Source organism: Theropithecus gelada, chromosome 7a, assembly GCF_003255815.1.
Source record: "Theropithecus gelada isolate Dixy chromosome 7a, Tgel_1.0, whole genome shotgun sequence".
In the NCBI taxonomy this organism is placed as follows: domain Eukaryota; kingdom Metazoa; phylum Chordata; class Mammalia; order Primates; family Cercopithecidae; genus Theropithecus; species Theropithecus gelada.
This window is the reverse complement of record NC_037674.1, coordinates 29,403,678-29,428,070: the sequence shown is the minus strand read 5'-3', so window position 1 is coordinate 29,428,070 and position 24,393 is coordinate 29,403,678. Positions and strand designations below refer to the sequence as shown.

At 34.4% G+C, this 24,393-nt stretch overlaps 1 protein-coding gene across 2 annotated transcripts in view; it reads right to left on the bottom strand.

The window, feature by feature from the left end:
- The window catches only part of UNC13C (unc-13 homolog C), a 690,142-nt gene that overhangs the window by 510,111 nt on the left and 155,638 nt on the right, over positions 1-24,393 (bottom strand). For both annotated transcript variants that reach the window (XM_025390112.1, XM_025390110.1), the window contains 2 exons: positions 7,907-7,929; positions 7,262-7,326 (listed from right to left, as the gene is read on the bottom strand). In XM_025390112.1, the coding sequence (XP_025245897.1) occupies positions 7,262-7,326; positions 7,907-7,929 (88 nt within the window). The remainder of the gene's footprint in view (positions 1-7,261; positions 7,327-7,906; positions 7,930-24,393) is intronic.

Below are 24,393 nucleotides of genomic sequence, written 5' to 3'. Positions count from 1 at the left end.
GAAAGAAAGAAAGAAAGAAAGAAAGAAAGAAAGAAAGAAAGAAAGAAAGAAAGAAAGAAAGAAAGAAAGAAAGAAAGAAAGTCGCTTTCATACAATGAGTAAAATTGGAGGTTCTCCTGGCTTACACCTAGGATTATCCTGAGGTTTCATATTCTTAAATACTATTAAATAATGGAAGTAAAAAATGTGATTTGGGAGAACAACTTTTTATGGTCAGCCTCCTAAAGCTCAGAAGACGGCCTCTATTAGAATAGATGACAGGTTTCTTATCCATGTGTGAGGATGGATGGACCTATTTTCTAATATTACCGGAAGATGCGGGAGTCTTATACAGTATCCCTGATCAACTGTGGGTAATAGTCAAGTGTTTTTCCTAGGTTTATGGTCTACCACTGAGTGAGAAAGAATGTTAAGCTATAAACCCAAGCCAGAAAGTGAGGTGATCAAAAAGGTGCCAATCTACAACTTGGTGAACTATGAGCTATTAGTAGCTTCAGGATGACAGCTCCATTTTTTTTAATCTCCTGAGTCAGTTTTATGATGATTTTGCCACCATAAATTTAGGAACAAAGTATGCCTAACAGAAATTGTTTATAATCTACCTCAAGCAAACTATGGCTTAACTAAGCATGGTTAAGATTACAGAGAGTAAAGTTTATCTTAATTTCATAGATGCTATGCCAAAGTCTATTTCCCACTCAATATGGGAATGTGGTTGTGAGGTCTCATAGATCCACACATTGAAGTAGTCACCCCAATGTCTGGTCTTTGTAGCTGACATCAAAAGCTAACCTAATGATCTTATGACTTTCTAAGTAGAGAAGATAATCAGGTGCTCCTGAGACTAGAGAGAGCTGGAGGCAGGCCAAAACTAGACAGGCAGTCTTCTTGACCACAGGAAGCTAATGGCTCAGCAATCACTCCTTGATTCATGGGTTTTAGAAAGCTGATGGCCTTGTGGCTATCTGTTTTCCTTATTAAGAAACTCTCTGTCTAGATTAAGCCTTTGTGCATAGGATATTATGTGTTTGCTCTACATGAGGACTGCAGACAGTGTGCTGAGGACTAACAGGCATGATACAATCAAGAGTCTGTGACTGGGCGTACTCCCTGAAGACAAACACGAGGCTCCTTTCTAGCAGCTGCAACTGCCTTGTGGCATGATTGTGCCCAACATGATTGTGGCCAAGAGATGTCAAGGGTTGTTTCTCCTGTAATAATTTAAGCAAGTCAACTTATTTTAAACTCCTTAGGAATTTAAAATCAAGTTGGAGGATAAGAATCTTGTTAAATCTATGCAACTGATCAAACTATTATATGCTACAGACTGATACAAAAAAAAATAGAAACACTAAAAACAGTGATAATACTTTACCACAGTAAAAAGAGAGAGAAACAGAAATCAAGAAAGATATTCAAAACCATGTGAAAAGACCTATACAGTTATCCTTTGGTATCCACAGGAGATTAGTTCCAGGATCACCCATCAGAGACCAAAATCTGCAGACACTCAACTGCCTTATATAAAATGGCACGGTATTTGTGTATTTCCTGTGCACATCATCCCATATACTTTAAATTATCTGTAGGTTGCTTATACCACCAAATACAATGTAAGTGCTGTATTAACAGTTGTGGTCTTGAATTTCTATTTGTGTTTCTTATTGTTTCATTGCTATTTATTATTATTGTTTAGCATATTCTCAATCAACAGCTGTTTGAATCCATAGACATAGAACCCACAGATACAGAGGGACAACTGTCCTTTACATTTAACAAAAAGAAAAGTCATTAAAGATATTTAAGTAGAAAGGCCCGTGCTTTAAAGGCATTGATCTTTAACAGTGTAGAGATTAGATTTAATGTGGAAGAAGAAATTAACAAAGGAAGATTGTTTAGAAGATCATTCTCAGAAGATCAGTTTGCAACTGCCTAAGTAAAAGGTACTGAGGACTAAAACGAGGTCAATGGTAATGTGAATACAATTAAGTTGAAAAAATATGGGCATGGTGACTCACTGGCTATACAACAATGACTTATTAAAGTAGGCCATGTTTGCATCTGTTAAGCCTTATAATAAATAGAAATCTTTATTTCACTCTTACCTAACTTTATAGTGAACTCCTTCTATACCAAGTTCTCTGGAGGGAAAGGAAGCTGCTCCCTAAAAATAACTAACTAAAAGGTCAAAGACCGCATTAGTCCATTTTCACACTGCTATAAAAACACACCATGAGACTGGGTAATTTTTAAAGAAAGGAAGTTTAACTGACTCACAGTTCTGCATGTCTGGGGAGGCCTCAGGAAATTTCCAATCCTAGTAGAAGGCAAAGGGGAAGAAAGTCATATCTTACACGGCAGCAGGAGACAGAGAGCCGGGAGCAGGGGGAATTGCCAAACACTTTTAAAGCCTCAGATCTCATGAGAACTTCCTAGCATGAGAATAGCCTGGGGAAAACTGACCCCCATGATCCAATAACCTCCCACCAGGTCCCTCCTTGACATATGGGGATTACAATTTCAGATGAGATTTAGGTGACAGAGCCAAACCATAAGCCAAACACAAAGAGTGACCTGTCACCATGATTAAAACACTGTGTTATGTGGGGGTTGTCATTTTCTTAATATTCAGCAAACCTGGTTCAGAGCATGCAGGGATGGTGATGTAGGGTAAACCACTGACTCACAAGAAAATTCAGTGGAAACAGCCCATGTTTAGGCTTAGGAGATTTTCTGACCCTTGAAAAATAGGAAAGTTATCTGAGGGAATAGGGAAGAATCAAATTGGTGGACTTGATAGGAAGAACTGAAATAAAATGTTCTCAGCTATGAGAGAGAAGACTGCTGTGATGAGAAAAGTTAAGTGAAGAGTCCCTGGGGCGTAGGAACAACTTTATCTTCTATGCTAAGTGGAAGATTTTAGACCCTGGCTAAACATGGAAGTCAAGACTATGAAAGAGGAAGAGGGTGTGAGGATAGTAGGTAATCTCAACTTTATAGAGAAACAAAAAACCAATGTCAGTACTGTGACAGAAAATTAAAAATATGTTAAACCAGCTTTATTCATATGTTGAACAACCTAGCTGACATTGGGTTCTACAACAGAAACAAAAATTGGTATTTTAATTAAGGTAAATTTAAGAAAAACAATGGAATTGTATAGGACTTTGGATGAAAATTAGCTTGTTCACATTTACCAAGATAGTTGTTCCTGGTGATAACTGTCCTTCCTTTTAACAGTGTCTCTTCATTTTTATCTGTCTGCATTATTTCACTTCTGTAACCACTGCCTCTTTCCTGAAAAGGTTCAATCATTCTGGTTGAGGTTGAACAGAAGTCACCCGCCTAGATCAGAACCATGGACAGAGGAATTTCACATAGGCTCAAGGAACTTACTGCCATGAGAACCGTACTGCAGAGAAGAATTTGAATGACTAGTGAAGAAAGAAAATACAGATGATAACATCCTCCCCAAATTGTTTTTCCCTAATCCCACCACTGTTTTATAGACTTGCCCAAATTGTGGTGCTTGCAAGTCTGGTACTTCGAGAATAGACAAACACCAACACACACACATACACACACCCCTTGCAATGCTTCTTATAATTCAACCAGTGGAGCTCTAACTACAAATGTCAAGGGAAAGGGAAACTTAAGTCATATACAATGAAAGCACCAAAGGAGTGTTATTCTAATTAAAATCTTGTTTCACATTTGGAGAAGGTACTCATGTGACTCTGTTCACTATCATTGAGTAAAAAGTAGTTTCATCAAATTGATGCTGTGTAACCATGGGCATGTATCACTCAGATACCCCTTAGAGAGAATATGCTGACAGCAGGATAGTTGGGTAAGAGCCTCCAGCTGCCACACCTGCAGTATCCACTGCAGCATTCACCCCAAGGCTACACCCTCCCCGAGCTGCTCCCAACCAATGGCTAAACTTGGTGGAGATAATAGACCTGGCCACTTGTACCCAATGAAAGACTCCACTAGTAAGCAAACTTTTCTCTCCATTTGTCTGAATGACTTTCTTTTATCCTCAGTATAGTCAATTTCAGGCTTTTCATACCCAATTCTCCTTCCTACTCCATATACTTTCGCAAACGTAAGAACTGTGTCATGGTCCAATGGCTCTTCTCACCTACTTCTGCTATCTCTCCATTTTATCTCTGAGACATTTCTGCCCAATAAACCTCTTGTACTTTTCACATTGAGTTGCTGTGTGCTTTTGTATGACTCCTTGCTGACACAGATGACAAAAGTTAACAAAATCTTATAAAACCACTCAAAGGTATAAATGTTAAATTCATTGATTTCACCAAAACATGTGTCCTTCCCACTTTCTCTTGCCCCTTTTATTTTTCTGTCACCTCTTCTGTCTCCCTCTTCCAGTTTTTCCCCAGAGCCTGTCTGAACTTTTATCATCACAGATAGGAAAAACAGAATGAAATTTACCATGTCTTTTCTGCCAACACTTATAGGAAATGTACAGACAGCTAAGCAGAAATCAGAAAGCAGAATTATTAATTTCATTATCTGGTTTCAGTGTATATAGCTTATTAATTTGTTTTACTGTGTATAGATTATTCTTTCATTGACACTTGATTAAACTAAGGAAAGGATGAATGTGGTTTGGCTCTGAACTGATTGGGGATGGCAAAGCTAGAAAAGTGAAGAATTTAGCAGCATTGTAATAGAAAAGTAATGACTCCATATTTTGAAATTCTGCCCTAGTCATAGTTTTTTAGGATGATAGAAGTTGTGATATTTAAATCGTATTTCATTTTATTTTAAAAATATATTTAAAATATTTATAGAAAAATTAAAATAAGCACATCTTTCTGAAAGAGCCTGTGATTGAAGGCTCATATGTAAATGTATCCTTCCGGTTCTTTAAAATAAGCATTCAGGCAATGATACATTGTCTTGATGACTGAAAGCTATCACCCCCTTCCCATACTATCACAGTTCCAAAATCTCTTAGAAAGTCGTTGAAAGAGGCATTTTCAGAAAATGTAACAGTGTGGAAAGATCTATTCGAAATGTAAACAGAAACTATTTTAGCCAGACATTTATACTGCATGTGCTTAACAAAAGCATGGATGTAGATTAACTCTCGTTCTGACAAGGATTAAGTCCATATTTAGACAGAGTTAGCAAATCAAACTTTTACAAAGTGATAGATGCTGTAGGTGAGGAGGAGGTGCAGAATCTATAACATCATAAACTCAGATAAACCTCCAGGTGCGTGACACTATGTACCAACATTTTTCATAATTAAATTAGAATTCAACTTAATTATTTCCTAAAACAAACATTTTATTTAGTTGTCAAATTATTATTGCTGGTAAACCTAAAGACGCAGTATTCGTGGTGTTGTAGTAGAGACAGTAGTTTATTTACTACCTTAATTTCTCTGAATAATTCATAGTGATCTTTTACCACAACTGGTTTTATAACTTATTTAAATTACTTTAACATTAGAATATGAATGAGAGCAATTCTTCACATGTTTATTTCAAGGACATTGAAGTTAAAGATGTAACAGAAATAACATCTTAATCACTTCTATTTGGAAAAATCAAAATAAAAATGATACATATATATTAATTTGTAGGAGTTTTAAATTTAACACTTTAAATCTTACAAATATTTTATTTGAAATAAGTAAGAGCATGTGGATGTATTTAACAATAAAATTATTTTGAAAAACTGAGTGTATTATAAAACAGAACTGTGAAATTTTTGCCTAGATAAAAAAACTAAAACATGGCTCTAAATTTTGCTTCTATTTATACTGTACATCAATGTATTCAAATTTCAGCATAAAACATCTAATATACATATGTATGTATATAGATTTAAATTATTGGCCAGGGACGGTGGCTCATGCATGTAATCCCAGCACTTTGGGAGGCCAAGGTGGGTGGATCACCTGAGCTCAGGAGTTCAAGACCAGCCTGAATAACATGACAAAACCTGGTCTCAATTAAAAAAAAAATCTATATAGACAGATATATAATCAATTATATAGATATGTCTATATATTCATATATAAAGAAGTATATATGAATATAAAAACTGTGTATAAGCATTGATCCACAAATTACACTTTTAAAATCTATTATATTTACCGTAGTATCTACAATTATGTCATAATTTACAATTATGAATTCGAAATAATTTTGAAAACCCACCAACAGAAGAATAAAACATGTTGTATGAATGTTTTCAAATATTTGCACCCCTTCTAAATAATAAAGTAGATAATTTTGCAAGGCGTTTGTTATTAAATGGAAAAAAAGAGAACAGCAAGCTGCAGAGGCAATGAGGCATTTCAATTGAGATTATAGGCTCTGGAATTAGATTAACTGAGCTTGAATACTGATTTTGCCACTCGCTAGCTGTCTTAAGGAAACATTTCATAAGCGCTTTGTGGATTGGTTTCCTCATTTTTAAAATGAGAGTCAAAATAGTACTTACCTCTTATGGCCATTGTAAAGATTAAGTGAGTCATTACGTATAGAACAATTATAACAGCATAGATACGAAGTCAGCATTAAATTCATGCTTATTTATTTACACGGAGTGGACTGTTTTATGTTAAAATGCAAAAAATATCACCATGCAAAACTACTTATTTTATATCAACATAGATATGTATTGCAAACATGCAGCAAAATGCCTATGAACATTCATGCCACACTGATGCCAGTGTGTAACTTTTACCATTAAAGACGAGACTGCTTGAATGTTTTACACAGAAAATAAATTTCATACATGATTTTTGTGATTACATTTTAAATACTTTGATACTTATGTTAAATGTAATACTATGCAACTGTGAAAAAGAATAGTATAGATTACATTCATTGAGTTATTGATATGAAAAAGTTCATGCACATATATAATTATGAAAACAAGCAAATGGAAAGAGAGCATTAATTGTATCAATATGAATTCAATCATGTAAAAGTATGTGGTTGTATTTGGGTATGTCATGTTAATGTTAACAGTTAAACTGGTTAGGTGATTTTGACTTATGTATATATATAATTATACACATATTCATATTTTTAGAATCATTTTAGAGTTAACTTTTTTTAAGAAAACACTGTAATGTTGACTTTATTGTGAAATAAAGTAACAATGAGCCTAGTTAATCATGCAGCATCCTGCATTCAAAGCATATATGCTGAGAGCACAGCCAAGGGCCATTGATGAATGGAATAAATTACAAAGATATGAAGATACTTACCCACCACACACCTGGAGTGCAGAGAATTTGCAAGCATCCAAATCATTGCCGCTTACTATTCGAGCCTTAAATGAAGAATGAGAGAAAAACAAAACAAACAGGCTTTTAGCATACTACAGTTTTATGTACATGAAATCGGGACACAGGTCAACTGCACTACACACGTAACACCTAGTATGACAGATGCTAAGCAGGGTCAGCTCCAAGTCAAAGCTGCTATGTTTTTATGAGTACACGTTTTGAAATTAGCTGTCAGCATTTAAACAAATGCACTGGCAGAGTCCAGGAAAATATGTCATATTCCAAATGCTGTTTGCCCTTAAAACTTGATATGTGCAATAAAGATCATGAATCAGTCAGAAAGGTCATGTTTAGCCAGACTGAAGAAAAGATGCTGTGTTTGACCGTAGCAGACCCCTAGGTTGGCAAGTATAGCTAAGGTAAGCGCAACTGGCAAGGTGTGACCTCTCCATAAATGCAACATTATCAGGGGCACACTTAAAGGACAACCAAATAATGGAAAGCTGGGATAACATGCACATTTCAAAACTAAAACAGAGGAATCAAACAGGTCTAATATGTCACAAACAAACATGTACAAAAGACAAAATCCCTCAGGAGGGAAGAATAAGTATGATTTAAAACCTTTTCATCCACAGAACTGCTATCTGAAAGAGAATCAGGAAAAGAAGGGATAAATGTTAGATGGAGTACTTTTCAAGAAATCGTTCAAACACATACATGAACAGAGTGTTAATATGTTACATTGTTTAAAATTATAAACAAACAGTTTCAAGGTTGAGCACCAAGGGAACAAAGATAGTGGGTTCTCATAATTTAAAGAGCGGGGAAATGTAATAGAATGCTTGAAAAGTATAAAAATGATTACAGGATTTAATGAAAGACAATGTGTCATATTAAGAAAAGAACACAATTGAAGAATCAGAAGTCCTGGGCTCCAGCTGAAGCTCTGCCACTTACTAGACACATTGGGTAAGCTACCAAACTCTTTGGAGTCAACAGCCTAGATCCAACTCTGAAATACGATCACCAATACTTTGACTAATTGACTTGCAACATTATTGATAGAATCAATTGAGATCAATATTTGGGAAAGTAAACCTCAGATGACTATATAGATTAAAGTTGTTTTATTAAGAGATTATTTATTTATGGCTTCTCATCTCATAGAGTTTACGAGCTAAAAGATTAAGTTGAGTCCATCTTACAAATAAGAAAACTGATGCCTAAAGAGGTTAAGTGACTTGATTAAGATCACAAAGCTAGTAAATGGCAGAAGAGAGACACAAATCCAGGGCTCCTGATCTCCCATCTGGTGCTCTTTACATCTAATGTTTCAGATGAGCTGAACAAAACAGTGAAGGGGGCTTGGTCTACAGCCTTCAGATGCAATTTAAGATAAATCACAGGGCCAACATTTTCCAGGTCCAACTGCTCACGGGTCCAAGGAGATGGAGAATGGACTACTGCTTCATCATTTTTTAAACACATGTTTAAATTTGCCTGGTCATAGGATATAGTCTATCACTACCTCACATAGTACTATTGCTCTGAAACTCATTAATTCATCTTTGCTTATTAGCATAAAACTGGAGAAACTTCTCTATGGATACAAGTTGGCAAAATGCTAGAGTTGGAGTGACCCTGGAGTTTATTTAGTTCAAACTCCTTCTTTATATAAATGAGCACTGGAAAGATTAAAATTTGTCCAAGGTCATGTAGCTCAATGATGACCCTTACTGATGAAAATCTGAAATGCATTACTTTTCTTGACTCATTAAGTATAGACTGCTTAACTATCATAAGTAAATATTTTGGTGCAGATTTTACAGTATCTCAGGGTTGTATCTTCAAATGCAAAATAGGGTAAAATGTATTGTAAAGTAATAAAAGAGAAATTTATGGCCATAATCATTTTAAAATACTATATAAAATAAAGGAAATACAATTTAGCATTATTGCAGAAGAATAATATACCATATTCAAGAAAATTGTACCCGAAATATTATTTAAAATACTGGAATGACCGGCCAGGCGCGGTGGCTCACGCCTGTAATCCTAACACTTTGGGAGGCTGAGGTGGGCGGATCACGAGGTCAGGAGATGGAGACCATCCTGGCTAACACGGTGACACCCCATCTCTACTAAAAATACAAAAAATTAGCCGGGCGTGGTGGTGGGTGCCTGTAATCCCAGCTCCTCGGGAGGCTGAGGCAGGAGAATGGCATGAACCCGGGAGGCGGAGCTTGCAGTGAGCCGAGATTGGCCACTGCACTCCAGCCTGGGTGACAGAGCGAGACTCCGTCTCAGAAAATAAATAAATAAATACATAAATAAATATAATGGAATGACTAATATGATATATCAACTGGCCAGAAAATACATATCTTAATTTTCATAGGGAGCAAAAGTAATTTGATAAAAAATCAAAACCTTCTAGTCATTCAAAACCTCCTTAAAATAGGATTGTAATGGGTCTCCTTTAATATGTTAAAAAAAAGTCTTACTATTACAGTCAGCAATTTATGTCTGAAATAGTAGCATTTCCATTTTCATTAAAAGCAAACAAAACTGTCCAAAAGCATCATTTTCATTTATTTCTGAAAATTCCGGCCAATATATTAAAACTAATGAAAATAAACTATATAAATATTAGAAGCCAAAATAGAAAGTTGTTTTTACAAGAATTATAATTTTATATCTAGTAATCAAAACATACAAAATCACATGGAAAACTATTAAAGAAAAGAGTGAACAGAGTAACTATATAGTCAATCGTAAGCAAAATAATAATGTTATTTCCTATATACTAGCAACTAGTTTGGAAAACAATGAAATAAGATCTGATTTCAAACATGCAATATTTTGAATGAGTACTTTGTATTCATTATCTCCCGTTGATATCTGTCTTCCATCTCAACCGTCCCACTAAATAAAGGTAATCTTAACAAAGTCCTCAATTACTTTCCAGCCATCAAATCTGGTAATATATCGATTCTTTCAATGTTTCATTCATTCATTGAACACATATTTATTGCCAGTGAACCCTTTTTTGTTCACTTTGACTGCTTTCTTGTCTCCCTGCTGTATTCTTCCCTGAAATCTTTCTAAAAAAGATAAAATTATGTCACTCTCCTTCTTAAAACCCACCAATGACACACAGTGCCCTCAAGAAAGAACATAAAATCCATGTGAAATGCAGTCTCATCACTCATTATATCTCATTCACATAGTAAACTTCAGTCACAATTACATTCTTGAAGTTCCGTTTCTGTGCCATGTTCTTTGAAATCTATGTGCCTTTGTATTGCTGTTTCCTCTCTGTGAAACAACTGTTCTCCATCCTCATCGAGTTAACTGCCTGTCATGCCCCAAACTCAGCTGAAGCACAACCCCTCTTCTAGAAACTTGTGACACTTCTCCCTGCTGTCGTCCTGTGTTCAATATTGTGCACTGTGCATTCCTCTTTGCTAATCTTCATCCTTTGCCAGTTTCCTTATCTACAATCCTTTCAGAATTTGAGATCCTTGATGGTAGTCTGTTTTTTAATCTCTTTCTTTTTTTTTTTTAACTTTTACCACATTCCTGAAATATAGAAGATGACCAATAACCATTTCTTAAATATTGGAATGGACAATTTCAATAAGCTACACCACTTCATGGAATATCTAAAAATCTGAATAAAGGAAAATACTATTTCATTTTTCTATATAGTGATGAAGAATTATAATCTAACAGATTTGCAGATTTGACAGTCAAAATCCTAATAGCAGATTGCTGTAACTTGAAATTTTACCAATTTTAAGTGTAACTAGACTAATAAACAAGTAAAAATATCTAAGATTTTGTAAAAGAAGCATTATAAGATAAATCTATAAAAATATTAATAATTTGTAACAGCTAAAACAGTATAGTCCTGGCAAAATAATAGATTAAAAGTGAAACACAAAATATAATTAAGAAACCCTTATACTCAAGAACTTAATGACTAAGAAAACATTTTTTATTAAAGACAAAGAGAAGCACTAGTCAGTAAATGGTGCTTAGACAATAGGTTAAGTATCTATAATATTCATTTGTATCCTCATCTCATACATATGCCACCAAGTTCCACATGCATTAAATATTTAAATATAGAATAATTAAAGGAAGAAAGACAAGTAAAAAGAGAAAGGAATATTTAATAAACCTATTGAATGAGATTTTTAAATTTAGACAATAGATAATTGACAAGATGCAACGATGGTAAATATGCATACAAAGTATCTACTTTACTAAAACAACTAATGATTACAAAATTAACAAAGATTAAAGATATTGATTTTAATAATATTAAAATAATTTCCAAGGCTGTTGAGAATATTATTAATCAAACACTATCATGTGTAGTTGATAAGCATGAAAATTGTAATAATATAAGTTTTTTAAAAACCTTTCAAAACATGTCTATCAATAGGCTGTTTTGACAGGAAAATTCCACTTTTGGAAACTGGTGCTAAGGAAATTATTTTTGTTATGGGTTGAATTGTGTTCCACCTCTCCCAATTTAAATGTTCAAGTCCTAACGTCCAGTACTTCACAATATGGCCTTGTTTAGAAATAGAATCACTGCAGATGGAACTAGTTAAAACAGGTCATAATAGAGTAGGGTGGACTCACAATCCAATACGACTGGTGTTCTTATAAAAAGGGGAAATTTGGGCCAGACATGGTAGCTCACACCTGTAATCCTAGCACTTTGGGAGGGTGAGGCAGGCAGATCATGAGGTCAAGAGTTTGAGACCAGCCTGGCTGACATGGTGAAAACCTGTCCCTACTAAAAATACAAAAATCAGCTGGGCGTAGTGGTGCATGCCTGTAATCCCAGCTATTTGGGAGGCTGAGGCATGAGAATCGCTTGAGCCTGGGAGGCAGAGGTTGCAGTGAAACGAGATTGCGCCACTGTACTCCAGCCTGGTGACAGAGCAAGACTCCGTCTCAAAAAAAAAAAAGGGGGGGGGGAGAAATCTGGAGATAGATGCACACACAATAAAGATTAGTGATGCTTCCACAAGCCAAGCAACTCTCAGAAACTTGGGGAGAGTTCGCAACAGATTCTCCCCTAGTTCCTTCAGAGGGAGTATGGCCCTGCCAACACCTTCATAGTTGACATCCACCTCCAGAACTCTGAGAAAAAATTTCTGCTATTCTAAGTCACTCAATTTTTGATATTATGTTATGGCAACCCTCGCAAACATATAATTTAAATACTAAAAAGTGTTAAGATTGGCACTGTTTCATTATTTACTACAAAAAAATTGGAAAAGCATACATGATTAAATATAGAACTATGGGTTGAAAATTATGTTCTATGACTTCGATGCACTAACCTGTGACCATTAAAATCAATGCATTTAGAGACTAAATAAAAATATAGAAAATGTTTCTGATGTACAAAATAAAAATTAGGAAGTAACATCATGTTTGAGGTTACTTGAGGTTATAAGGTGACTATGTAAAAACAAAAAGTTATATATAGAAAAAGACTTGAAAAGAATATCACCATAATGTTATTAATCTTCAGTAATAGGTTAATATATTCATTCATATTCTCTTAAATTTTCCAAGATTCTGTTATTTAACAATCATATTGCTTAAAATATTTTAAAATGACACAACATTCTACCCCACAGCAACAGAATATGTATTCCTGTAGAATCCATTTTGGAAAAGTCTTCAAGCCACAAAACACATCTTAACAAATTTAAACATTGAAATCATATCAAGTGTCTCTTCTGACCACAATATTGAAAGTAGAAATCAATAACAGGAAGAATTTTAGAACATCCACAAATATGTGGAAATAAAACAACACACTCCTGAAGAACCAATGGGTCAAAGGTGAAATAAATAAATATTTAGAGACAAACGAAAATAGAAACACAATATACCAAAACTTCCGGGATATAGCAAAAGCACTTCTAAGAGGGATACAGTAATAAATAACCACATTTAAAAAAAGGTCTCAAATAAACAACCTAATTTTTTACTTCACGGAACTAGATAAAAAACAAAACAAACTAAGCCCAAAGTCAGCAGAACTAAGGAAATAATAAAGATTACAGAAGGAATAAATGAAATGGAGACTACAATGACAATGGAAAAGATAGATGAAACTAAGAGGGGTTTTTTTTGGAAAATATAAACAAAATTGTCAAACTCTTAGCTAGACTCACAAGGAAAATAAGGGAAATGGATCAAATAAATAAAATTAAAATGGAGGAGCAACATTACAACTGGCAGCACAAAACTACAAAGGATCTTAAGAGACTGCTAAGAATAATTACATGCCATCAAATTGAATAACCTGGAAGAAATGGATAAATTACTACAACACACAACCTACCGATACTGAATCATAAAGAAAGAGAAAATCTGAGCAGACCAATAATGAATAACAATATGGAAGTAGTCATCAATTATCTCTCAGCAAAGAAAATCCCATTACAAGATAGCTTCATTGTGTGCCAAGATTTAACACCAATATTTCTCAAACTCTTCCAAAAAACTGAAGAGGAGATAATACGTACGCCTCATTTTACAGGCCAGCATCACTCACACCAAAGCCAGACAACGATTCTACAAGAAAATTACAGGCCACTATTCCTGATGAACATAGACGCAAAAAGTCTTCAACAAAATGCTAGCAAACCAAATGCAATGGCACAGTAAAAGGATCATACACCATGATCAAATGAAATTTATCCCTGGGATGCAAGGATGTTTCAATGAATGCAAATCAATAAATGTCACACATGGCTGGGTGCAGTGGCTCATGCCTGTAATCAAAACACTTTGGGAGGCCCAAGTGGGCAGATCACTAGAGCCCAGGAGTTCAAGACTAGCCTAGACAAGACTAGCTGGGGCAAGACACCATCTGTACTAAAAATACAAAAATTAGCTAAGCATAATGGTGTACACCTCTACTCCCAGCTACTGGGGAGGCTGAGATGGGAGGACTGATTGAGAATATTGAGGTTGCAGTGAGCCTATTGTGCCACTGCACTCCCAGGTGATAGAGTGAGACCCTGTCTTAAAGTTAAAAAAAAAAGTGATACACCAAAATAAAAGAATGAAGGATGAAAGTTATGTAATGATCTGAATAGATGCAGAAAAAGCTCTTGACAAAATTTAACGTCATTTCATGATAAAAACTCTCAGCAAATTAGGTATAGAGGAAATGTACCGGTATATAATAAAAGCCATATACAATAAGCCCATAGCTAACATCATACTCAACAGTGAAAAGCTGAAAGATTTTCCCCTAAGATCAGAAACAAGACAAGGGCTCCCACTCTCATCACTTCTATCCAGCATAGTACTAGAAGTTCTCACTGGAGAAATAAGGCAAGAAAAAATAAATAAAAGGCTTCCAAATAAAAAAATGAAGAAGTAAATTGTTTCTGTTTACAGTTGACAATATCTAATATATGGAAAACCTTAAAGACTCCACCAAAAAACTTAAAACTAATAAACAAATTTAAAGTGTCATGATAAAAAAATCTATACACTAATATAACAAACTATTTGAAAAAAGAATATTAAAACGGTGGGCAACATGGCAAAACCAGTCTCTACAAACAATAAAAAAAAATTGCATGGCATGGTGGCACATGCATATAGTCCCAGCTACTCAGGAGATTGATTTGGGAGGATCACCTGAGCCTGGGAAGTCAAGGCTGCAGTTAGCAGTGATTACACCACTGCATTCCAGGTTGCTTTGCTGACAGAGTGAGACCCCATCTTAAAGAAGAAATTTTAAAAATTAACATTTACAATATCAAAATGTTAAATACTTAGATATAAATTTAATGAAGAAGGTGAAAGATCTGTACAATGGAAACTATAAGACTACACTGAAAACTATAAGATGTTGATGAAATAATTGAAGAAAACACAAATAAATGGAAAGATGTTCAGTGTGCCTGCCCATGGAAAAACTGATATTCCTAAAATGCTTGCATTTTAAATGACCTACAGATTCAAAGGAATCTCTACCAAAATTCCAATGGCCCTTTTCAAAGGCTTTCAGAGTCAAAGGAATCTCTACCAGAATTCCATAGAATTCTAATGGCTTTTTTTTTTAACAGAAACAGAAAAAAAAAATCTAAAATTTATATGGAACCATAAAAAAGCCCCGAATAGCCAAAGCAATCTTGAGAGAAAAGAACGAAGCTGGAGGCATGATTTCAAGCTATATTACAAGGCTATAGTAATCGAAACAATATGGTACCAGAATAAAAATTGACACATAGACAGAAAAGAGCTCAGAAATAAAACCACAGACATATGACAAACTAATATTTGATGAAGGTGCCAAGAATACACAGTGGGGAAAGGACTGTCTCTTCAATAAATGTTATTGGAAAAATCAGATATCCACATATAAGAGAATACAATTGGACCCTTATTTTATACCATATAAATATTAACTTGGAATGGATTCTTAAATGTAGGATGTGAACCTATAAAGTTCCAAGACAAAAGTTTAAGGAAAATTGACCATTGGCAACATATTGGCCATGATAGCAATAATTTCTTTGGATATGACACTGAAAATGCAGGCAACAAAATAAAACATAAACAGGTTTATCAAATTAACAAGCTTATGCACAGCAAAGGAAACAATCGGCAAAATGAAAAGGAAACCTATGAAATGGGAGAAAATATTTGCAAACCATATGTCTGATAAAGGGTCAATATCCAAAATATATAAGAAACTCACAGAACTCGATAGCAAAATTACAAACACCTTGATTAATAGATTGGCGAGGGGTCTAAACAGACATTTTTTCAAAACAGACATTAATGGCTAATAAACATTTTAAAAGGTACTCAATATCATTAACTAGCAGAGAAATGCAAATCAAAACCACAATGAGATATCACCTCACACCTGTTAGAATGGTTATAATTAAAACACAAGAGATAATGTGTTGGTAATGGTGTGGACAAAAAGGAACTCTTGTACATTGATGGTGGAAATATAAATTGGGACAGCCATTAAGTAAAGCAGTATGGAGGTTCCTCAAAAACATAACAATAGAACAACCATAATAATCCAGCAATCTCACTTATAGGCATAAATTTAAATAAAATGAGATTAGCATGTTGAAGAGATATCTGCACTGCCATATTCATTGCAGAATTATTCACCATAGCCAAGGTATTAAAAACAACCTATTTGCCAGCAGACGAAGATAATGTTATGTGTATATATGTGTATATATACACACACACACACACACACATAGATGATTATTCAGCCATTAAAAAGAAAAAAATCTCCTGCCATTCATGACAAGATTGATTAATCTAGAGGACATATACTGGGTGAAATAAGGCAGAAAAAGAAAGACAAGTATTATTTCACTTATAAGTAAAATCTCAAAAAAAAAAAAAAAAAGGCTGAACTCCTAAAAGTGGAGACTAGAACAGTGGTTGCCAGGGCTGGGGGTGTGGAAAATGAGTTTTTGGTCAAAGTGTACAAACTTTTAGTTATAAGATGAATAAATTCTGGGGATCTAATACACAGCATGACAGCTATAGCCCATAATACTGCATTGTTTTCTTGAAATGTGTTAATATAGTACATAAGTGTCCTTACCCCCCCCCACACACACACAACTCAGTATAGTGATGGATATATTAGTTACTTTTATTGTGGTAATAATTTCACAATGCATATGGATATCAAATCATTATGTTTTAACACCTTGAAATATCTAATTTATTTGTCAACTATGCCTTAATAAAACTGGGGAAAGAATAAAATGTAAAATGTATACAATAGGCAAAAATCTTGGCTATTACTCAAGGGGCAGTATAATATATATAAAACATATATACTTATGTAGATAATCGTATATATATATACAGATACTGTCTGTATAGATAGATATAGTAAATACACATACACACACAGTCTTTGTTCACTGATAAATTGCCTTTTATTCTCCATACAGTTGTTCTGCTTAGCAAAATTGTGGTAAAATGTCTGTAATTACATGCTGTGTACTCCCTATAATGCTGCTCCCAATGTTCCTAGTCTTAGAAGGCACATATCATCTCACAACAGGTTCATTTTGCAGCTCAGCAATTTAATGTCGTTAATGCGGGACCACAGTACATCCATCTACTTTAGAGTGAAACCACCCCTATAAATGGGATTAAAGGAAGGTTGCAGTGGCTATACAATTTTAATGTCTTCAAACTCCACAAACAATTTAAAATAAAAAAATTGATAAAATATTTACTCAGCGAACAGCACTATTCTCTTCAACCATGCTGCATGGTGACCTGTAAAACCAAAATTCTCAGTATGTAGAAATATAAATAATATATGTGTGTCTCTTGTGTGAGCATCCCTAAGAAGTAAATCTGAATGTAATCTAAGGAAATATGTCATCTCCCTAACCCTCAGTTTTCCTTCATATATAAGTACAATAAGAATATTTGATCAGCATCTATCTAAACATTGTAGCTCTAAATTCTGTGATATCTTTTGGCATGTGTAGTAAATTGTCACTAAAACAAGGAATGTTTATTCACCAGTTACCACCAAAAATAAATATTCATAATACCTAATGCCTACATTTAAGATTAAGATGGATAAATATAGTCAATTTACAGTCTTCTAAGATAAAAGTAAAAATGTATTTTCTCCCTTGATGTTTTACCTCTATTGTAACACACTTTTTGAAGGAAATTTGAACAGAAGAGATCTCCAAGTTTATATGTAAATTGAGTTCCATCCTATCTGGTTTAGGAATTCCCTTAAACATCTTTGCTCTGAAGTTCTTCAATGATAACACAGTATAAATTTCCCACTGGTGATAATATAATTCGTTATCTTCTTTGGAAATCGTTTGCTCTATTTGTCACCATATTAAAAGAGATATGACTTTGAAACACGTGTAGTATGCCTGAAAGTCATCACATGGGAGCCGAAAACAGTGCAAAGAAAAATCATTAATGAATCAGAGGGTTGCTGAGCTGTCATCAGCCTTCACAGAGTACCTACTGTATGCTAGATAGTCTGCAAATATATCTTTCCTTTTATTGAATTCCTTAAACTGTCTTGTGAATTATTAATAATGAGCACAGGCTTCCAGGTCAGAGGAAGTACCTGTGGATAGTGCATATTTCAGACGTACTTCTGGATGCAACTGGGTGAGGGCTGAGAGATTAATGCTGATTTAACTCATATCTCACATACCATTGATCACTCATTTACGGCCTCAGGGTCATCTAAAAAACCTGAATTTCAATGACAGTTCAATATCATAGGGATGTTAAAGATATGAACAAAGTGATATGGGAGCACAGAGAAGACAGCCCCTCTTCAGCCATGGAGAACATTGTGTTTGGGAATGACTCATCAGGGAGAGGAGTGGGTTTTGTCGATGTGTGAAGGTATTCTTGGCAAAGTAAAAAGGCTTTCAAAAGGCATTGAAGCTTGAAAGCATAGAGCATTAGGGACTGAGATATGGGAGTGCGACAATAAACAATTTCAAGATACGAAAGGAAGGTCAATAGGTTCATAACATAGAAGTCATACATTTTACAGTAATCAGCCCTTATTCATGGGGGGATATGTTCCAAGAACTCCAGTGTATGTCTAAAACCAGGGATAGCACCAAACCCTATACATGCTACATTGTTTAGATCTGATAACTGAGATGACTACTGAGTGCCTAACTATGGATAGCGTATACAGCATGAATATGCTAAAGAAAGGGATAGCTTACGTCCTGGGCAGGACAAAGCAGAATGCATAAAATTTCACTACCTATCTCAGAAGGAATACAACTTAAAATTTACTCATCATTAACTTCTGGAATTTTCCACTGAATATTTTTGGACCACTGTTGACCATGGGTGACTAAAACCATGGAAAGGTAATAATAGATCAGGGAGACTACTGTATTAAGGAATATAAATTATATCTTAATTGCAATGTGGGATCACACAATGTTTTCAAGCATGAGAATGACATATAGCACGATCAAAATTTTATTTTCCGTTTTTAAAAATCCACTCTAGTCTGCCAGACAATAAAGCAAAATAAGATATCATATGGAAGGTTTCTTCCCTCTGGTCCACATATACCAAAATTCCATACAGACACACAAATACTAGGTAACATGATTCATTAAACTTTAAAATATATCTAAGCTTAAAATCAAACATAATCTCCCAATCCTTACAAATGAAGAAGCAACTCAAAACTAATCTTGAGTGGAGTAAAAATCAAAATTGCTCACAGGAATATTGAAACATTTCATTCGTTGATACATTTCCCATCCCCCAAGTGCCCCTAAGCTCTAGGCATTGTGCTAGGGATAGGGGATGCAACAGTTGAAAACCAAGATAAATAACACCATCGGTCATGCAACTTTTACAGTAGAGGTAAACCCAGGTGCAATAGAATCTGTATACAAGAAAAGCTATAACTTTCTAAAACTACATGAATAAAACCAGAAAGAATATTATTAAAAACACTAATAAAATATAAAAGCGTGAGATAAGAATTATCTATGAAGTGGAGAAACAGAAGGAAACTGTCTTTCCACCTGGGAACATGAATGGAAAACATTTGCTTATGAAAATAGGAATCTTAGGCCTGTGCCAAATTTAGATGTAAGTTCAGAATTCATAGCAAACTGAAATACGTTTATTCTTTTCATGTAAAATACTATTAAAAATTAATTATGTACCTGGCCATGAAGAAGGCTCAACATATTCCATAGAAGTAATATCAGAAAGACCAATCAAATAAGAAATCAACAATGGTGATTAAAATATAACAAAACAAAATACAACATAAACAAAAATAAAAACTACATTTGGAAACTTTTAAGCATGCCTTACTTTATAGGAAAAAAATCATGATGGCAATAAAATATTAATAAAAATTAAAATTAAATGCACTAAAACACATCACATGCATACATATATTTGTGAGATAAATCTAATGTAATAAAAGAAAGATTACAACCTTAAAACTTTGTTTAAAATATAACAAAAAGGTAAAATAGATCAGTTTAAGTGCAACTCAAGAAGCTAAAAACAAAAGCCACAGTATAAACTCAAGGCAAAAAAAAACAGTACAAAAAAACAGAAATAATAATGTGAACTTATGATATGGAAAAATCGGTATAAATAAAGACTTTCTTAAGCTTTAATGGAAGTATAAATCTTAGGCAGCACTGATTAATAGAATGTACATATAAATAATATTATTATGTAAAGGGATATAATTAAAGGTACAGTAAAGATTTTGAAAAGTTCTGGGAGAGTGAAATACACATCTTTATGCCAATTAATGCTCAAACTTAAGGAAATGAGTAATTGTCTAAAATTATCAAAATAAAAATTTTCTTAAAAATATAAATTACCAAAATTTACTCAAAAATAATAGAACTAAATACAATATCAATTATTAAAGAAATTGAATCAGTAGAAAATTCTCCCTATGAAAGAATATCTAACATTTTAAATTATTAGATAAATTTTAACAAATATTTATAAAATGGGTAACTTCAAAGTAGTATAAATTTGACTATAGAAGTAGGATACAGAAGGATATGCACCTAATTAATTTTCTAATGCTAGTATAAGCTTGACACTGAAGTCAGAAAAGAAAGTACATGGTAAGATGACATACCAGTATCATGGATGAGTAAAATCCCAAAGAACATTTTGCAGTTAATCCAGTAGTGTGGATGTATGTACGTATGTACGTATCTGGCCAAGCTGTATTCACCCTGTGATAAAACTGTGCTTTAACAATGTAAAATTCATGAGTGGAACTTCCGCTTCCAGGAAAAATAGACCTACTCTCCCTATTACTCCCATCAAATGCAACGAACAACTCTGGTCATTATATATAAAATATGATAAACTCTGAAAATTGCAGAAAAGATGGTAGATTAGCTATTGATTTTGGGACTCAAAGCCTGAACTTCCACCCAAAAGAAGCAGTATTGATATGCCCTCTCTTCCTCACTGGAATGGTGTTAGAGGAGGAATGTGGAATCACAGATTGTTTTCAAGTAAGAGAATGACCTAGTTGAGAGGCTTAGTTGAGAGTCAGGACTTTGACCACTTCTCAGTAGTAATGAGGTTACTCCCCTGATAACAGTGATGGGAAGCAGCAATTAGGTACTAATTTCCCTCCCAACTAGGGTTCTGTAAGCAAAGACTCAGTGGGAAGTCTCAACTCCCAGCCATTACCAGCAGTAACATAAAGCCCTTCTCACTTAGGTATCCGTGGGGGCAGACTAAAGAACCTGGACTTCCAACTCGACCTGGTAGAAATGAATCAGAGCTCCCTTTCAATCACTTGAGAAATGTCAAACCGTGCCTGCTAAAACACGAGATTTTAATAAGATCTAAAGTCTTAAACATAACACCCCAAGTGTTCAGGTTTCCAGCAAAAATTACTTGTCATAGCAAGAACCAGGGAGATATCAAAGGAAATGAGGAAAGACAATCAACAGATGCATATGTGAAGACACAGATGTTAGGATGACAAGACAAGGATTCTAATGCCACTGAAACAAAATATTTTAAAACAATTCTAAATATGTCTGAAACAAATGAAAAAAGTTTTGTGAAGAAGTAGAAAGTTACAGCAAATAAATTAAGGATATAAAAATAAATATTCATATGATATTAATTCTTCCAATCTGTGAGCATAGAATGTTTTTCCATTTATTTGTGTTGTCTCTGATTTATTCAGCAGTGTTTTGTAGTTCTTGTAGAAATCTTTCACCTCCTTCATTAGCTGTATTTATGGGTATTTTATTTTCTTTGTGGCTATTGTGAATGGGATTATGTTCTTGATTTCACTCTCAACCTGGACCTTGTTGGTAGATAGGAATGCTGCTGACATTTGTACTGATTTTGTATCCTGAGACTTTATTAAAGTGCCACATTTTTCTTTATCTAGTCTATCACTGATGGGCATTTGGGATGGTTCCAAGTCTTTGGTATTGTGAAGCGTGCCGCGATAAACATAGCAAGAACCAGTAATGGGATTGCTGGGTCAAATGGTATTTCTGCTTCTAGATCCTTGAGGAATCACCACACTGTCTTCCACAATGGTTGATCTAATTTACCCTCCCACCAACAGTGTAAAAGTGCTCCTATTTCTCTACACCTCTCCAGCGTCTATTGTTTCCTGACTTTTTAATGATCGCTATTCTAACTGTCATGAGATGGTATCTAATTGTGGTTTTGATTTACATTTCTCTAATGACCAGTGATGATGAGCTTTTTTTTCATATATTTATTGGCCACATAAATGTCTTCTTTTGACAATTATCTGTTCGTATCCTTCGCCCACTCCTTGATGGGGTTGATTTTTTCTTGTAAATTTGTTTAAGTTCTTTGTAGATTCTGGATATTAGCTCTTTGTCAGATAGATAGATTGCAAAAATTTTCTCCCATTCTGTAGGTTGCCTGTTCACTCTGATGATAGTTTCTTTTGCTGTGCAGAAGCTCTTTAGTTTAATTAGATCCCATTTGTCAATTTTGGCTTTTGTTGCCGTTGCTTTTGGTGTTTTACTCATGAAGTCTTTGCCTATGCCTATGTCCTGAATAGTATTACCTAGATTTTCTTCTAGGATTTTTATGGTTTTAGGTCTTAGGTTTAAGTCTTTAATCCATCTTGAGTTAATTTCATCAGTGTAGTATGAGAGTTTAAGCCTCAAACAATATTTGTGGATTTGTTTGTTTTCCCTTTGTGTCAGCTTTTGCTTTATCTATCTTGCAGCTTTTTATTTGGTGCATATTCATTTTTATTGCAATGTCTCCTAAGTATATTGGCCTCTGTATTATTATATAGTGTGCTTCTGTTAGTTTTCTTTGCTTTGAAGTCTACTTTATCTACTGTTAAAGTAGCTACTGTTGCTTTATCAGATTAATGTTTGTATGGCCTTTTTCCATGCCTTACATTCAAACTCCCAATGGCATTATATTTGGATTAAGTTCCTTATGGACAGCATACAGTTGAGGCATGTTTTTTAACCTCATTTTATTTTGCTGTATCTTTTATTTGGTGCATTTACACTATTTAATGTAATTATTGATATGTTCAAGCTTAAGTTTATCATTTTTTGTTGTTGTCTGCTCTCTCTTATTTTAATTTCTGTATTTTTTTTCTTGCATTGCTTTAGATTACCTGAACATTTTTTAGTTTCTGAGTATATTTCTTTGTATTGCTTTTCTAGAGGTTACTGTATGTATTGTATTATGTGTAAGTTTTCTTTTGCTTAAAAATTACCACACACATTCATGATATTGGCAGTTTGAAAGTAAACCATGGAAAAAGACCATACAAACATTAATCTGATAAAGCAATAGTATCTGTGCTAATATTAGATAAAGCAGACTTGAAAGCAAAGAAAACTAACAGAAAGGAACATTATGTAATGATATAGAGGTCAATCTACTTAGAAGACATAGCTATCAAAATGAATATGCACCAAATAAAAAGCTGCAAAATAGATGAAGCAAAATCTGATACCAAGGAAAAATAAATCCACAAACATTGTTTGAGACTTAAACTCCCCTACTACACTGATGAAATTATTCAAAGAATATTTAATAGATGAAGAGATATACCATGTTTGTGAACTGGAAAAGTTACCATAGCAAGATATAAATAATCCCCAAATTTATACAAAGGCTTAACACAATTCTTACCAAAACCTAGTATTATTATTATTATTATTATTATTATTGTTTGAAATGGAGTCTCACATTGTTGCCCTGGCTGGAGTGCAGTGGCGCAATCTTGGCTCACTGCAACCTCCGCCTCCCAGATTCAAGTGATTCTCCTGCCTCAGCCTCCTGAGTAGCTGGGATTGCAGGCACCTACCACCATGCCTGGCTAATTTTTTGTATTTTTAGTAGAGACAGGGTTTCACTATGTTGACCAGGCTGGTCTCAAATGCCTGACCTCATGATCCACCTGCCTCAGCCTCCCAAAGTGCTGGAATTACAGATGTGAGACAATGTGCCTGGCCCTAGGATTATTTTTACAGTTAAGGACAAGAGTTCTC